Source organism: Desmodus rotundus, chromosome 3, assembly GCF_022682495.2.
Source record: "Desmodus rotundus isolate HL8 chromosome 3, HLdesRot8A.1, whole genome shotgun sequence".
Classification (NCBI taxonomy): Eukaryota; Metazoa; Chordata; class Mammalia; order Chiroptera; family Phyllostomidae; genus Desmodus; species Desmodus rotundus.
In genome coordinates this window covers 166,641,580-166,659,991 of record NC_071389.1, presented here as the reverse complement: position 1 = coordinate 166,659,991, position 18,412 = coordinate 166,641,580, and the positions used below count along the sequence as shown (strand labels likewise).

General features: G+C 39.0%; 1 protein-coding gene across 1 annotated transcript in view; it reads left to right on the top strand.

Annotated features, from left to right (window-relative positions):
• The window catches only part of BMAL2 (basic helix-loop-helix ARNT like 2), a 52,362-nt gene that overhangs the window by 12,368 nt on the left and 21,582 nt on the right, over nucleotides 1-18,412 (top strand). Inside the window, exons 2-6 of the mRNA XM_045184190.2 lie at nucleotides 7,408-7,558; nucleotides 10,360-10,517; nucleotides 14,714-14,793; nucleotides 15,673-15,765; nucleotides 17,663-17,780. Of these exons, the coding sequence (XP_045040125.2) occupies nucleotides 7,408-7,558; nucleotides 10,360-10,517; nucleotides 14,714-14,793; nucleotides 15,673-15,765; nucleotides 17,663-17,780 (600 nt within the window). The remainder of the gene's footprint in view (nucleotides 1-7,407; nucleotides 7,559-10,359; nucleotides 10,518-14,713; nucleotides 14,794-15,672; nucleotides 15,766-17,662; nucleotides 17,781-18,412) is intronic.

The window sequence follows — 18,412 nt, the reverse complement described above, 5'->3', positions numbered from 1 at the left end:
ATCTGCAAGTTTCAATTTCACACCTTTTTCAGATTCTCTTTTGAATCTCCAGGGCAATGAAATGAAGTGTAACTCTTCTTTCAATTACCCTAAACACATACCGTGTGTCCGGCACTGGGCCAGGATTTGGGGCTGAAGAGATACCATGGCCCTCAAAGCTTTCTGACATTTGAGGTCACAGCCTTACCGAGGAGCTCATGAATCTTCCCGCTGCCTCTCCTGTGGATTCCATGAGCTGAGCACCGTTTGGAGTTCTGAAGAGCAGGATCTTAATGAGGCGATAAAACGTACCGGGGACAATACAAATGAAGGCAAGAAGGACACAGCATCACTTCTGCGGCATTCTTGACAAACATACTTAACCTGAATTTAATCATGAGGGACTTAATCAAGTCTGACAGACTTAGACGGGGGCCGTTCTATACAACAACTGCCCAGCACCCTTCGAAAATCCCAAAGACAAAGGAAAGCTGAGAAATTGTTACAGTTTAATGGAAGCTGCAGGCACATAACAGACACTAAATGTATCGTGTGATCCTGGATAGGATCCTGGACCAGCAAAAGCACATTAGGGAACAGTTGGAAAAATTTGAACAAGGTCTCTAAGTTAGGTACTGATAGTACAGGGTGGGGCAAAGGTAGGTTTACAGTTGTTTGTATGAAAAATAATACAATAATTAATAAATAATGATACAAGAATAAACTCTGGGTTTCGTGTACTTACAACTGTAAACCCGGCTTTGCCCACCCTGTACATGAGCATTAATTTCCTGGGCTTGATAATCATAATTGGGGTTAAGTAAGATGTTAGCATTTGGGAAATCTGATTGAAGGGTATATGGGAATTCTTTGCATTACTTTCACAGGTCTGAAATTATTTCAAAATTCAAAAGTTTAACTCTTTTCAATTCAAAAAACGCAATGGCATTTAACTCAGTGTCTTAAGCGGCTACAATGGCTCATCACAATGGACTGTTTTTTGCTGGACTGGTTACTCCGCATTACTAAACTTTTCAAACAAATTTCAAATACATTATTTGATTCCCAACACAAACAAATGGGGTTTGCAGGGAATTACTTCCATCGTGAAGAAACAGTCTTGGATATGTTAAATAACTTGTCCAAAAAACCACAACGGTTTATGGGGGAGACCAGACTAAAGGGTTTTCTGGGCATGGGCTGTCAGGAGTTAAGAAGCAAAGGCCACTTTCATATTTTAAGGAAGTAACTTAAATGTTTATGTTGAACAAATTGTGTTTAACAAAAAGTTGCTTGAAGGCTAATTTAAATTTTATATAAATTTTAAGATATATCTCCATACTGGCAATGAAAGTAGGTAATGGGAGAAAAAGTTTTTAAGTTGTTTGAAAAATATGTACTTTCCATCCTGCACTTGCATGTCTATGCAAGTGTGTGCGCATGCGTATGTCTCTGTATATTCTCTTTGAGACATAATGTCAAATTCTAAATTTGAACCCCTTTGTAATTACAAACCTAAAGCAAGTGGCTCCTTGGTTTCCCCTCTGGGTGGCCGCCAAGCAGCTGCTATTTCCCACATTTTATTTCCATCCTTGAGGACTCGATACCAAATGGTAGATCTTTAAAATATCGTTAGGTTGATTACCATCACCAGGGAGATGCACACCCAGTGGAGCGAGATTTGATGCCAATCTCATTTTAAATAAAACCACAGACTTTGTAAAAAGACAGTCACAGTATCCTTGTACAATCTAAATTCTGCATTATTTTACTGGGGGTTAAATAACAATGTATTGCATTGTCATTGGGAAAGTGATCCAATTTGGTGAGGAAAGACAATATAAAAATATGAAACTATAACCTCCAAAATGACTTATATAAAAGCAGAGCTAAATTTCAATTTCTAACACAGGGTCTTATCTTCTCAATAAGTATATATGGAGGCTGAAAGTAAATTGGAAAATTAAAAAAAAAAATTAAATCTTTACACACCTTTAACTAATATAACGTACCAATTAAACCTCAAAAAAAGAGAAATCTACTCTTTAAATTGAGTCACCTTCTAACAAATAAAAATCCACTCCATGAAGGTTGGATTGTTTCCAAAGAACAGATCCTTTCATCCAGAACTAATTAGCCCCACTAACCCATATTTCCCTTTTGTTTACAGAAAGCCCTCTGTTTTGAATACACTCGTGCTGACAGAGCCAGAATTGACGGAACAAAGCTAATTACGGGCAGTACTCCACCCGTTAGGGAACAGAAAGACCCTTGGAGCTTCAGGTTTTGATTTTGTGACAAGAAGATTATTATTCTCCCTGCATAAGAAATGGATAGTCCATTTCTTATTTTAAAGGTTAATAAGGAAGTAGCATTAAACATGTGGAGATCATGCCCCTTAAAATGAGAGGCAAAAAAAATCTTCATTTTTGTTTTGAACTTCTGTAGCTGAGAGCATCCTTGCATGAATGGGTGTTGGAGGTGTGGGAGGGGTAAGGTATTACATATACCAGTGTATGCTGTGGCTCCGTGTTAGTGAATTCTTCCTATTGATTTGCTATTGATAAGAAATTCCCTTTTGCGTGTGTATGTGGAGTTCTACCATTCAAAGTCTATTAGATAGAATGAAGTCTAGGAGCTTCTGCTATAATTCATCTCATGTGGAATTTGGTGATAATAAATAGGTCCCATTTAGAAGTTTTAGAATACCATAAATAGAAACTTAATTCCCAAGTGGCCAACAATCATTGGCAAAATTATTATTATGAGACCTATTATTCTTACAGAGGATTGTAAAAAATTTGTGTGTAGTTTAAGGAATAAAAACAAAACAATTATCTGTCAACTCACAGCTAGACTAAGAAATAGAACAAGAATTCCTTATAATTCTCTGTTTGTTCCTCACTGCTCACATCTCCTTTCTTTTCCCAAAAAGAATTTTGACTTTTGTGTTCACTGTTCCCTTGCTTTTCTGTATAGTGTGGCAATTTCTGTAGATATTGGTAAAAAAAAAACATATTGATTAATTTTACCAATTGAACTTAAAAAATTTTTTAAAACACACTTTGCCTTTGGCTGTCACTTTTATTGTCCAGCATTATGTTGAGATTCATCCATGTGAGTGAGTATGTTAGTACTTCATTCACTTTTATTGCTAATAGTGTTCCTTTCAGTGAATAAACAATTTATTCATCTGTTGATGGAAATTTCCAGTGTTCTCAGGTTTTAATTTTTGTTGTTCAATTATAAGCAGTGTTATTAATGCATTTCTTATGTGTGTCTCCTAATATACATTAAGAGTTTCTCTGTGTACCTAGGAATGGAATGCTGACAAATGTTGTTGGTACGTGTTTAGCTTTCTTAGGTAACGTAAAAATGGTTTCCATAGTGGTTGTAGCAGTTTACATCCCACCAGCAAAGCATGTGCGTTCCCATTCCTCCACATCCTCACGTTGGGTATCATCACTCTTCAGTTGTGGCCATCAGATAGGCATATAATAGTGGCACTCTAGTTTGGATTTTCCTGAATTGGTAATGAGATTGGGTATACAGTAGAACCTCAGTTCTCGAACTTAATTCATAATTCATTTTGAAAAACTATTTGAGAAGCGATTTGTTCAAAAACCAAATCTTTTGTCACCTTGGAGATGCATGACTGATCATACAGGTATCAGCGTGAAAGGATTGTCGGGTAGAGAATTGAGACCTGAAGTTTTGTTAGACAACCGAGACATTTTTCCTGTGAACAACTTGGTCGAGAACTGGATTGTTTGAGAACCAAGATGTTCAAGAACCGAGACTTTTGAGAACAGAGGTTTGACTGTATTTTCATTTGCGTACTGATGCTTGGAATTTCTTTTGAGAAGTGCCCATTAAAATCTTTTGTTCAGTTTTCTGTTGGGTTGTTGTTCTCACTAGTGCAAAGGCATTCTTTATGTGATCTAGATATTAGCCCTTCGTTGTGTACATGTGTTTAACAAATACACGGCTTGTAGTTCCTTCTTTTATGGTACCTTTTGATCAATATTAGCTTAATTTTAAGGGGGTAAAGTTGATCAGTATTTTCCTTTATTGCTTTAACTTTTTATGTTTTGGGAAGTTCTCTCTACACCAATAACAAACATATTCTCTGTCCTTTAGAATCTTCTCTGTTGTATTTTCACCCTTTACATTTAGGTCTTCGATCCAACAGGAGTTGTTCTTCATATTAAGTATAAGGTAGGGGAGCTGGTTTTATTCTTGTCCATAGAGAAACCAGTTGGCCCAAGAACATTATTAAAAAACTGGCTTCTTCACATTGATCTGAAATTTCACCTTTTGCATTTAGGAGCTGTCCATATGTACACGTCTGGGCTCTCATTTCTTGTCTCTTTATCCCCACGGGGTATGGCACACACCATACTAATTACTGTAGTGTTATAGTGCCTCGATATCTGATTAGGCAAGTCCCCCGATGTTTTCCCTGACCCACTGTACTTCCATGAGCATTTTATATTCAGTTCGTGAAGTTGCGCCAGAAAAGAAATGCTCGTGTTGACAGGAATTGCATGTGAATTTTAGGAGAATTGACATCCGTAGGATATTGAGGCCTCCAATCCACAAGCACGGCATATCTTTCCATTTATTTGGATCTTTGTCAGTGTTTTAAATGAATTTTTATAACTTTTGCTCTGACTGGTATGGCTCAGTGGGTGGGGTGTCATCTCACAAACTGAAAGGTGGCCAGTTTGATTCCTGGTCTGGGCGCGTGCCTGGGTTTCAGGCCAGGTCCCCCATTAGGGGCATGCAAGAGACAACTGGTCAGTGTTTCCCTGGCACATCAATGTTTCTCTCCCTATTTATTATTTATTTATTTATTTCCTTTCCTTCCTTCCTTCCTTTTTCTTCCTTCCTCCCCCTCTATTTAAAAATAAATAAAACTTAAAAAATAATATTTCTATAACTTTCTCAATAAAGATCTTATAGATCTTATACATTTTTATTAGATTTATTCTTTAGGTACTTGGTGTTTTTTGAGGTTTTTATAAATTGTGTATTTTTAAATGTCATTTTTTACTGTTTGTTACTGGTGAATAGAAAGGCAATTGATTTATATATGTTGATTTTACATACAGCCAAATTGCTCTACTCTCTGATTTTAATAATTTATCTGTTGGTAATTTGGGTTTCCTATATACTCAATCATCATTTCTCAATAATAGAAAAATAAAATATTTTCTTTCTTTCTAGTTCTTATACCACTTATTTTTCCCCCCATCCCTTACTCCACTGGCAGGTCTTCTAAAAAAGTATTCAAAGGGGGTAGTGATAAAAGGTGTTCTTATTTTTGATTGCAAAGAGAGTGCTTTCATTATTTATTCATTAGTATTTTTGTGTTGATATAGTCATTTTTCCATCAGTCTGTTACTGTGGTAAATTATATGCATTGATTTACTAATATTAAACCAGACTTGCACTTCTAGAATAAAACTATCTTGGTTATGATGGGTTTATTCTTTTTATAATTTATGATTTTTTTTGGTGATATTTGCCATTTTTTGTGTCTCTTTTTATGAATGAGGTAGGCTATAGGTTTTCTTTACTACTATCATCAGGTTGTAATATCAAAATTACATAAGCCTCATAAAAAAAGAGTTGGGGCCAAGGTATTCCCTACTTTTTCTATACATTGAAATAGTTTGTGTAAGAAAGAATATAGGAATATTTGGGGTTTTATTTCTTTTTGCTTCTGTTTTGTTGGTTAATATTCTCTGGGAATTTTTTCATTACTTTCCAGTCTTTAGAATGATGTTGTTCATGAGATTTTATTATCTTTTGAGTGTCTAGAGTGTCTAAAATTATGACTCCACAGTTAGTCCTATCTTTATTTGTTTATGCCCACTTTTTACCTTGAAAAATCTTGCCATTGGGTTATTAGATTTTCCTATCTTTGGAAGAACATGTTAAGTGTTTTTGATCTGTACTCGTTTGTGTTCTTTTTATTTTTAGTATTATTTTAATGACTTCCTTCTAATTCTTTGGGTTTATTTTACTCATCTGCTTCTAATTTCTAAATAATTAGCTCATTACACTTCAACCTTTTTTAAAAAAAAGTTTAGGGTTAAAATTTTTCTCTGAGTAATGCTTTCACGGTCTCTACACATTTTCATGTATGATATTTTTATTATTTATTCCAAATATTTCATAATTTTACATTGAATTCTTTCTTGTTCCATGAGTTGTTTGTGTATTCCTTGATTTCCTAAGATATAGGGTGTTTTTTCTGGTTATCATTTTATAACTGGTATCTAATAATTACACTGTAGTCAGAAAATGTTTTACGTCTGATATCAATCTTTTGAAATTGTTGAGATTTACTCAGTTTTTGGTCCAGTATGCTGTCAATTTTTATCTTTGGAGACCAGACAAGATCAGGCGTGTACCAGGCGGTTTGGCTGTAGGCTGTCGTCAGTATTTGTAAATGCCTCATGGGTACTCTAAAACAACCCTGTGTTTTTGCAGTTACTGGGCATAGTGGTCTCTATTACATCAGGCTTGTTCATTGTGTGGATTAGATCTTCTGTATCATTATTTCTGAATACTCAGTCTCTCGGTTACTGATAGAGATATGTTAGACCTCTTCCCCTACTGTAGATGTATTGCACTGTCTTTGTAAATACTGCTTGTCTGTTTCCAATCCAAGTTACAAGGCACAAAAGAGTTTAAACTTGTTATATGCATTTTAATAGGAGAAAGAGGCTCACATCTGGACTATAGGTTTTTAGTTTAGTGATTCTGATTTTTATATTCCACACAACATGTAATAAACCCCACTTTAGACAAAAAGGATTTTACTGTCATATTTATTAATTCAAGATTTGAAATATTCTTGTCCCTTGACCTTAAGTCAGTTCTGGGATGCTGTTCAAAAGAAATAACCAGTAGATTAAAAGCTTCACATTCCAACCACAGATCAGTGGTGAGAAGCTCTGACACATCTACATGATGGTCCATTGTGCAGCCATTAGAAGAATTTACAAAGAATGTGCAGAAACACTGTAAGTTATCACAGTGATGCATAAATAAGCAGAATATACACGATGGTGACAAGTAGAGGAAGATTCTAAAAGGAAATATCTCTAAACAGTAACATTGGTTTGTGAAATTTCATATTCCCCTTTCTACTTTTTTTGTATTTTCCATATTTTCTATAATGTTCATTTTTTAACATTTAGGTTGGTAAAATACACTTAAAAATATGAACTAACAAATACATTTCTAACTAATACTTGAATGTACATAATTATTCTTTCTGTGTTATGCTGTTATTTAGTTTATATTTTTAAGATAGGAAAAGCCATGTGAGATGTGTATTGTGGATTTGTATGAAGTAACGGTTCACGTTTAACATCAGATATCTTATTGTGCTTTATCTTCGTTCTCTCTTAGGTAAAGTGTTGATAGAGGACAACCAGTTCATTGTTCCCATGGTTACCAATCACAGGAGCCCATGGACAAAACCGACAGCTACTGGCTCCTTCAGCCCACACGTGACAGAGTTCCCACGAAAACGAAAAGGAAGTGATTCAGATCCTTCCCAGTAAGTGAATAGTTCCTGGGGTTAACTCCTAAATCGTTAACTCTAGGGAAAAAAAGAAAAAGGTTACTTTTTAAATCACACATTATGTTTAATTCCATGGTAACATGGCCAGCTCTATTTTACTGATGTGATTCTACCACACGCTGACGTGAGTCAAAGTGGCAGTAACACTGCACAGAATGAGGAGGCAGAGCCCGGGTAACTAGGCAGAGAACTAGCTTCTGGACAAATATGCCTTTCCTTAATAAAATCCTCCGGAAATCTTTTTTCAGTTGCACCTCCAGGTAAAGTACCTTATTCAAAAACTGGTTATCTCGCCTTCTTCTGAGTCTCCCGGCTTCCAGCCTCTGTCATTCATTGGTCTGTACAGTGGCCTCGCCCTCATCTTGTTCCCAACTCCCTCCATGCCCTGGCTCAGAGAGCGCGCCCATACTTCTGCCCGCGTTCCTGGGACCAGGTGTCTGTCTGTTCAAATGGGTGATACTGGTAGAAAGAGGAGGTGATCATTCTAGCCAGGAGATAATTAAAACTCTATGATTAGAAGAATGTTATAATCTAAAAATTTGTCATGAATAGGCCAAAGTATGAGTAGATAGCTAAATTGTATGGAAACACATGTGTAAAGTGAATTCCATCCAATTTACCCAAAAGTACAATGTATTTTGTTCCAGGAGTTGCATTGCCCAAGAGTGTGTGGCTGGGATGGGGGGGTGTTTTGCTCCATCTGTCCCCATCAGCGCCTCTCCCCACTTCTGTGTAGAAAAATAGATTCCATGAAAGAAAATGTAGAAGTTACTATAAAAACATATCAAGGTAGTTCTCTTCCTTACCTTCTTCCCCATCAGATTGTCTCCCCTAAACTCTTCTTACCCAGAAGTTAGGGAGTTATCATGGCCTGCATGTTGTAGGAGACATATGCTTCCAGTCGAGTGTGAAGAGTGAAACAGCTAATTCTTGAAATCTAAGGTATACATTTGCCTTACATTTTATCACCCGTGAAAAACGTCTCCGCCATCCGAGGCATTTTCCTGGTAATTGGCAGCGTTTTTTGCTCCTTGTAATGCATGAAATAATAGTGCATCTTACAACTGATGGTGGCTTAGCTTTGAGGAAATATAGTAGTGGCCTAAAAGGTGCTGAGGTGGCTGAGAGAGGGAAGTGATTAATCACGCAGCAGTCAATGGAAGCTTCCCAGAAGAATACCCGAGCGGGAGTTTGAAGAAGGAGCAGGATTTTTCCTCGTCCTAGACCTAGAAAAGAGCAAGACATAGAGGAGGTATGGGACGACCTGGTGTGTTTGAGGACCAGCCAGCTGTTTGGCGCTGCTGCTGTATGACATTTGGGGCTGTAGGGAGGGGACAGGGAAAGGTGAACCTGGAGATGAGGGGATGAGCCAGCGGATGGAGAAATTTGGGGTGTCATTAGGGAGTTTGTCCATTCCTCTTGGGCAATGGAAGTGCATTTTGGCAGTTTTATGCGATGAGATTAGATGATCTGATTTGTTTTAGAGCAATAATTCTGGAAGTGGTAGTTAGAAAGACTAGGAGAGGAGGACACCAGAAGAAGGAACATGAACTTAAAAGGCTTTTTGGGTTAGTGCAATGAGCTGTTGTAAGTGACAGAGACAGTGGGCAGAAAGCATATTTGAGAAATATTTTAAAAACCAGAATCTATGGCAGTTTGTGTTTATTGGGCATTTCAGGATGAAGAAGAAAAGTCTAGAATGAGTCTAGTGCACCAACCAAGATAAATCCTATGGGAAGAAGAGTGAATCAGAGCTAGTGGAAGAAGGAGAATTAAAATGGGGCAAAATGCAGAGAATGCATTCAGTTTGGTATTTCTTAGGTTTTAGTGTATTTGGGAATCAGTAAGGTGCATATTCTAGTTCCAAAGGTCAGGAGCTGGGTTCAATACAGGGATTTCACAGTAAGTAGCTTATGAATAGTTGTGAGGCTGTCTGAGGAAATGAGCTCTCTTAGCGTGAAGCTATAGGGTGAGGGAAGAGCTGTGCCAAGTAGAAAATCGTGGGAGACACTGGTGTTTAAGGACAGAAGAGCTCAGTAAAGGGACTGAGGGGACTGAGCTAAGCAAGGAGGATGGAGGAGCAGGAGAGGTCACTGAAGCCAGGTGAAGAATGAGGAATGTAAACAGCATCAAATTCGAGGGATTTCGTAAGATAAGGATGAGCCTCCCTCATCCTTAGTGGAGAGGGGATTGTGAAAGGCTCACTTTTAATAGATGGAGAAGTGCCTGGGAAGTGAAAGACGGAGTGGAGACTGTACCTTTAGGAAGCTGGCTGATAGGAAGAGGGTAGCAAGGAAAAAACCCGACAACAAGGGAAAGGATCTTTTTTGGAGGAGAGAGACTTGAGCACATGTGTAGACCCATGAGAAGGAGCTATAAAAGAGAATGAGGTTAAGATGCAGATAATTGTTTAAGCAAATGCCACAGAGGAGTAAGCATTGAATAGAAGGCCACCCATCTCTTTCTCTAAGACGGGAGGGATGTAAAAATACCACCTTCTGTGGCTCTCTGACAAATGTCTTAGTTCTTGAAGGTTTCAGGAAATAGGTAGGGTAAGGAAGGAGCAAGGATGTGGGTGGGAGTGAAAACGCTGTGAACCTTATAAGTGCTCTTCCTGTTCTGAAAAGCTCCCTCCTCTCCCTGGGTAGCAACTGCAGGGCCGAAGGTGGGACGAACAGGTGTGCTTGATGGCCTCCCCACGGGCTCCGGCTTGTGCCTCTGGGGCCACGTGGGTCTGCTGAATGGGAAATGTTAAGGAGGTTCTTCTTGCTTCTTAGAGAAGCTCACAGCCAGACTGAAAAGCGGAGGAGAGACAGAATGAATAACCTGATTGAAGAGCTGTCTGCAATGGTCCCACAGTGCAAGCCCATGGCACGAAAACTGGACAAACTCACAGTTTTAAGGATGGCCGTTCAACACTTCAAGACTTTAAAAGGTGGGTTTAACTAAATGGTAATGAGAAAAAAATACAGTAAAAAAATGATCACCCCTAAAACAGAAATAAAAGAGTTTGAAAATGGCCTCCACGCTTGGCTTTGGGAGGTCTTCCCTGTAATTGAGGTTGGCTTATTGTTATTGGCTATTGAGACGCTATACAAAGTTGTCTTGCAGCTTTAGAGGCATTCATTTGATACTTGTCCATATTCTGTATGTGGAGAGAATACCAATGTGGGTGTCAGAAAACTCGGTTCTGCCAAAAGGTTTATCTTAAGCTTATTATTATGAATTTGAAAAGTCTTCACATTTCTGCTTGTTTTCCCATGTGTAATATGAAGATAATTATGCCTGCCATATATAATAATATATATGTTTATAATATAATTATATATGTATATGTATATGTCAGGCATATACATCAGTATTTTTAGAAGTTCTGAAAATGTAATATTCATTATAGCTTTAAGTTATTAGCAGATTTCCATTCTTAGAAAAGAAAATCTCCTTAAATTCAGCCAATTTTCCTTAAAACTTCATTCAGATTTATAAGTAGTAGGACCTTAAAATGCAGCGCACCTTACTCTTCTAAGGGATTCTCACAGATATTAGACATTGGATAAAGGGGGTTCTTAGCTATTGCTTCTTGGGGATGCATGGTCATTTCTGACCTGAACAGTCCCCCAGCTTGAGCTTGAATTTTAAATTGAAGTCTGTGGGGGGGGGGGGTTAGTCAAAATCACATCTGGTTTTGGAGTAACATCAGTCCAATTTGGGGGAGGGGAGTATGATGGAGATAGAATTGAATTTTAGACATGGGAATGCTAATGTAAATTGATATTGAGAAGAACTGTCAGAGGAGAGAGCTGCAGGCCACAGAGGAGACTCTGAAATTTCAGATTTGTGAAGATCTAAAAGATTATGGTGAAATTTGGCTTTTTTTTTTTGAGTTAAAAAAGAATTAAAAAGGAATAAGCAAAGGATGACCAAGGGTCTTATTTAGATCTCTCCCCCATACCACATGCCAGGAAAAGGGAAATCTATTTCAGGGAAAGGGACTTGGCCAAGTCGAGTGAAAGTGGGTAGGGGAGAGCAGGGTTAACCTGGATGTCCAGTGCAAATTGGAGCCCAGACAAAGAACATCTTATTTCATAATGAACAAAAAATCCTGGCAAATCTGTTCAGTTTGAAAGAGGTAGGGGACAGGGGAAGCATCTACAAATTAGGAAGTAAAGCTACAGACAGCTATTAAAGGCCTGTTTAATAGGAACTTGTGGGAGCTGTAAAAATAGACACTTTAAATCATCTTTCTTAGATCTCCACATATGGTAGAAAAATGGCGCGTGCACTCCAACCCGCTGACTCCGTGCAGATGTGGGGAGGAGGCGGTGGGGAAGGAAAGGGCAGCCCTCGGTCCCTTCAGTGCCACGGGGAGCAGCTCCAGTGTTGGAATACTGCCTGGCAGGCTTCCTGTTGGGACTGTGATTGGCAGTCCTATTTTCATATGTCTATTGTGAAATGAGATAAAATATAAGATTCTCTTTTACCTACTGCTAGGTCTTGCATAAGTTGCATGCAATATTTCCATTAAAATCTTTTAGCAATGAACATTTGCAGGCTCAACTGAGGCCATTTGATTGCAAACCTAAGATTACCCAATACTTTTCACATTTGTAATGTCCTCAGGGAGGAGGACCTAAGGGAGAAGCCATGAATCAATCAACTAATTCAACAAATGTGCACGAGGTCCCCGTTCTGCGCGGGGCATATAAAATTGAATGGGGCAAGATCTCTGTGTTCTAGGGGTTCACTGCTGCTTGAGGGAGATGGACCCATGGAGAGATCAGCAAAACCTAGTGGGATAAATGTTACAGTGGAGGTATGAGTCGACATCCTGTTTACATCCAGAGAGGATTTCTTGGAACAGAGCGTAGATTTCATCACTGGCCCTTCCAAGCCAAAGAGAGGCTGTCAGTTACTCATCACCGGTCCTGACCAGACCCTGGTATGATGAGTGTCGCCACAAGTGAGATGACCTGGAGTGGTGTCTGCGTTGCAGGGCAACCGTCAGAGTGCACCCCCTACTCACTACCCATCAGGGACACTGGATCATCAGAGGGCTGCAGGCGGATCGTGTGATTTTGCTCTATACATAATTACTTTAAAGAGAGAAGGGTGGTGAGATGACTTTTTTACTACACTTCACAGCGGTGCTTCTCAAACTATCTGGGTGAAGAGCAAGTCCCCACCCCCACCCCTTGTAAAATATAATACAGTTGGTTACTGGAAAAATGTTCATGGGCTGCGATGCCACAGTGTTGCATTTCTGTAAAAGTGTCTAAGTGCTCCTTCTCAATTTCTGTACTTATGCCACCATGGTTGACTGATGACAGTGGTCTGCTGACCACCTCTGGACTAGCCCTGCTGTGCAGCATGTGCTTTCCAGGAACCTGTGGGCATTCTGTGTGAGGTCTCAGGACTGGGGACAGCAGCGCCAGCCTGTGGGGCCTGGGGCAAACCTCTGGGTTCAAACCCCGGCTCCCTGACTTAATAGCTGTGTGACTTACTGATATTTACTATTCTAATCCTTAACTTCCTATCTGTAAAGTAGGGATAATGCAGCTGCCTTACAGGGTTGTTGTTGAGAGTGAAGAGTAGCGCATATAGAACATGAGTACACTGTCTATCAGTAATGGGGGTGATGGTAAGCGGAGGAGGAGCAATAGTTGTCATTCTGATCATTATCATCATTATCATTATAATGATTATTATCATACTGACTTTTTTTTAACCTGATGAGCATCATAAGGAAAGTGATTATGTTTCCTTGTTGTTGTCGTTGTTGTTTTGCCGTCAGAAATCTGAGAGTCAAATTTGGTACCTGCTTGTCTTTGGCAGGTGCCCAGCACATCACAGCAAGTGTCTCACCCTGGCTCCAGCTCTGCTCTTCCTGCCTCCTTCCCTCCTTCACACGTCCTCGCTCGCTCGCTCACCTAGTCAGGGCTCGCCCGTCAGACTGGTTTCCGCTACCAGGGCTTCCCTGGTGTCCTCCTGCCAACCTTGCCTCGGGCCAGGCCTGGAAATGTCACTGCCTCGCTCAGGCTGACGGATTGCTGTACCCTGGTGCACCAGTCTGAGCCTGAATCTTTCAGCCCCTTCAACTCTCCTACCAGGCTGCTGGGTAGTAGCGACAACAAGAAATCATTTAGGGAATTCTTTGAAGCCTACCTAGAAAATAGATTCCGAAAGGGAAGATTTTTCTTTTGCTTATGCCAGACTCTTAGGGGTGCTACTGGTCTGAGAAAACTTGACCAAATCACACCATGAAGTGTTTTTCATTTTCTGGCTTGGTGTTTTCCCCCACTGCTTAGGTAATTGGTGAGTTTGGGCTGTAAATCCATCCAAGAGTCAATTTGTGGTTAAAATTTCTCTTGCAAAAGCAACTTTCCTTGCAGTCCTCAGGAGGAGGGGACTGGAGTTAGGGTGGTTGAGAAGCATAATGGAGGGAAAATTGATTGACCTCAGAGTCACCCTTGCCCAGAGGTATCTGGGGACAAGGCACCTAGGCTTGGTGGACTGTCTCCTGCGCCCCTTTGTGGCCACAAAGGGCTTTCCTGTGTCAAGGTTCGTGGATGCCCTCAAGGCATCCTTGTTTTGACTTGATAATTCCTCATCAGTTCTTCAGTGGCTTTAGTGATTTTCGTTTTTTGAAAAAATACAATAAGCTCTTGCTAAGGATGTAACATGAATTATGTTCCGTATATTTCTGTATATCAGAAGTGCCTGTGTGATCTTTAAAGGGTCACATGTGGAATCCGTTCAGGGTAATTCATATGGTCAGTTTTAATATGCTAAGATATAAAAATAACTAGATTTTTGAATACCGTTATGTACTATTATACAGTTACAGATGATATATTGTATTAGTTGATTTTTAAATGACTATATACAGCTCTTACCATCTGCACATTTGAGTATATAAAGGAATAAGTAGTTCCACAAATTTACAATCTAAAAGCAGGAATTTTTAATCTAGTTATAACAAAGAGAGAGAACATTTACAGAGGAGGTCTTCGAATGTGCCGAAAGAGGTGATACCTCCCCGTCCTCACCAGCAGCAGCATTGCCCGTGTTCGCTGAGCACTGACTACATTTCCTACCCTACTGTGTTTTCAGTAACGTTTCGCTTATTTTCAGGTGTTACAAATTCTTACACAGGAGATACTTATCGACCTTCATTTATTCAGGATAATGAACTCAGACACTTAATCCTTAAGGTAAGTGAAGAAATCTATTTGTCTAAATCGTATTTGCCTTTCATTTTTATTTGAATAGGAGGTACATTTTCTTCATTTTGCCTTCTGTTATAATCATACAGGACTCACTATTACACCAAATTCCCTTTGATGTGAAATTTAATTTATACAAGTAACCATGTCTTATTAGCTTGGGCTAAAGAAAGTAGAGAGGGAAGCTAGGCACTTTCTAAAATATGGAGCAAGGCTGACAGTTAAATTAAACATTTAGTTTAAGAAATGTCATGTGGGAGCGTGAGACACGTCCTCCGGGTCCCCACGTCCATCTCCGTACAGGCTGCTTCATAGGGGACTCACTGGGTGTATCTCAGGGGCGTCGCTGATATGTAATATTAGAATTCTTTAACTTAGTTTTGTTTGGTAGCTTATCATTATTCAAAAGGTGTACAAAGGTGTACAGTAAAGTATTTTCATTGCCTCCCCATCCCCAGCCCCCACATCTCTCCACCTCAACACCCCACAGGCGATTGTTGTTATCATTGTGTTTTAGTAACCTCGCCGAGCGTCTGTATGCAACTACCCATGTGAGAAAACATTAAACAGGGGTTCAGTTTGATGTTCTTTATAAATCTATTTATGTACATCTTAAGAAAATTTCTTCGGCTGGGGTGGGGTGGAGGGATGGGGAGGAAAGGCATACAACTGTAATTGAATAACAATAAAAATTAAAAAAAAAAACCTTCCAAAAAAAAAAAAGAAAATTTCTTAAAATCAATTTTACTAGATAATGTGACAACCTTGCTAGTTTTATTGCTACCGTAATTTCCCCAGAAACTGAATGTGTGTGTGAGAAAGGCAAATAATATTTTTAAAATTTACTTTCATATTTTTATATCCTAGGCTGCAGAAGGCTTCCTGTTTGTGGTTGGATGTGAAAGGGGAAAAATTCTCTTCGTTTCTAAGTCAGTCTCCAAAATACTTAATTATGATCAGGTATCCAAAATAGGATATTTTCTGCACTGTGTCTAGTTTTTTTGAGCAGATTTCAGAGCTCTCTTTCTGAACCTTTGCTTCCCTTGGGCTGTGGCATTAGGTTTGCTGAGTCAGCAGTCCAGGAGAGACAGGAGGGTAGTGCTGTGAGTGTGCATTGCCCTTACGGACAACAGTGTTAACTTCTGACCTTCAGCGACTTACTTCACTTTCCTGAACCTCAGCTCCACTTAATGTAAAGAGTAGACATGATGACTATACCTGTCTCTCGGGATGTAAAGACTAAATAAGCTGTCATGTGTTAGAGTGTCTGAAAATGATTAGTCACCCTTCTCTGTTTTCTTCAAGAGAGAGCATTATTATTTATTACTAAGTTGTATGCATTGCATAACAGCTTTTGATCTAAGCTCTGGCAACAAACTCTGAAATGCATATTTTATTTAAATAGCTGTGTAATTGCTTTACGTCCTCATCACTGAAAACCATTTAATTTAAACCAGTTATCCAAAGCTATAGCACTGAAAATAACGCAGCAGAGCGAGGCAACTAGCACCTGGGTCTCCTTTTAGAAACCACGTAGCTGAAAGATTTCCTCTGAAATAACTCTTATTAATTTCAGCCCATCTTCCCCCTCAAATTTGGAAATTTGGGGAGAGAAGGCATTCATGGCATTCACAGATAATAAACTAAATAACAAGGAGAGATATTATGAGCCTACATTCAGAAGGAGTGAGAACCAAGGGGACCATGCAGCGAGAGACAGCTGGGGGCACAAAAGTGGCAATACCTGATTATACTGCCTTCTACTTGGAAATAGAGCATATCACACACACTAAGTTAATTGACAGTTCAAGGTCGTATTGAAGTTCCAAAGAGGGACATGGCGTCCAGTCCCACTGGGCACTGCCTCTGCATTTCACAGACTGATCCAGAGACTCACTGACCACTGACGAGGACTTTGGGATCCCCAGAGAGCAAGGTCTAGTCCAGCTTTTCAGACTCAGAAAACTGATTTGCTAAAGCAGAGTTCTGGGTGTAGACTTATAGTACCCAATCACACAATAGACTGATGCATAAATCAGATTGCTAGCTTTATTAAATGAGGTATCTAACTGCCAAGCAATCCAGGCTACTTGTACCCTCTGGTCCATTTGCTCTATCTTCCGTAGGAATGTCTGCTTGGGTAATAAAGGAGGTCAGGAGGAGGGCAGTCACTGTGGCTCACGGAGGGCCTCTCATGCAAAGTGGAGTTGTCTGTGAAGCATTAAGATGTGCAGAGAAGTGAGGAAGAGATTTTTGGTTGAGAGAGGGAATCTAGGGCAATTGGCTGGATTGGCCAGGGAGCTGAGTTTGCAGAGAAGGAATAATGAATTCCAGGTGATGAGACCACAGAGCATCCAAGGCACAGACCTAGGAATGCTCTGCCTGTTGGGAGAAGTGGAATGGGAAGTGCGAGGGGACCCAGGTTGGATTCTGTTTTTCAACAGCATGGTGATTTTTTAAAACAGTATGATAAACCTCTGTTATACCATATAATCACAGCTGTTCCGTGACTTCCATATGATACTATAATTGCTTTACTTTTACCAAAGATAAAGTTTAAAGTAAATCATAATATGATTTAGAAGTAACGTATGGGAATTGGGGAGTGTTAACAAGAGGAATAAGAGTAAGTAGAATATTAGCGGTTAGGTGCTTCTGTGTAGTGTGTGTGTACCCAGTTATGCTTCCATCTGTATGCATGATTTCTCTATCTACAGGTATGACCCTGCTTTTAACACTTGGTTAATGTCACACAGATGTATTTCTGAGATTAACAAAAGAAAGTATTCATCCTATGTCTGTATGAGGAAATGTAGAAAAAGTACTGACTTTAAATGAACGTCTACTTTATAAATAGGCTAATTTGACTGGACAAAGCTTATTTGACTTCTTACATCCAAAAGATGTTGCCAAAGTAAAGGAACAACTGTCTTCTTCTGATATTTCACCAAGAGAGAAGCTAATAGATGCCAAAAGTAAGTGTTCATGTCAGTGTGCTTACCATTTAATGTAAATGTAATTATTACTTAAAAGTCCAGCTAGACAGTGTTTCTGAAAAGTTAGCTAATTAGAGAATTATGTAGTAAACTTTACAATCATCAGCCTAAAAGTTTAACAAAACAACATAACTATATAGGAATTCCTGTATTCACACACGCATATAAAAATATATTTATGTGAAGTTGCTTTGAGGAAAATGTGATTGCTTCATATTTGCTATTTTTCATATGCTAACAAAATCTTTACAAGAAAGTATCTTTCAGGATAAAAAATTGGTGAAATTTTTATTATTCAGCTATATGCTGAGATAATTATTCTCTTATATGGGTGAAACACCTTGTATAATTTTGCTTGAGAGCTGTAAGTATTCTTTATTTTCTCTAAAAATACTTACCTTCTCTGAAAATGGTTAGTACCAAGTGATCATTTATAATATAAAAAATAATGATGCTTTATGCCATTGATTAGTACTACAATTGAGGGGGTTTCTTTTTATTTAATTTTTATTTCATTTCATTTGAATAACCTTTATGCTCCACCCCTTGGGGAAAAAATAAAGGTAAGTTGCAAGTTTATAAGTTGTCAAAAATACAATTGCTTGACAAAT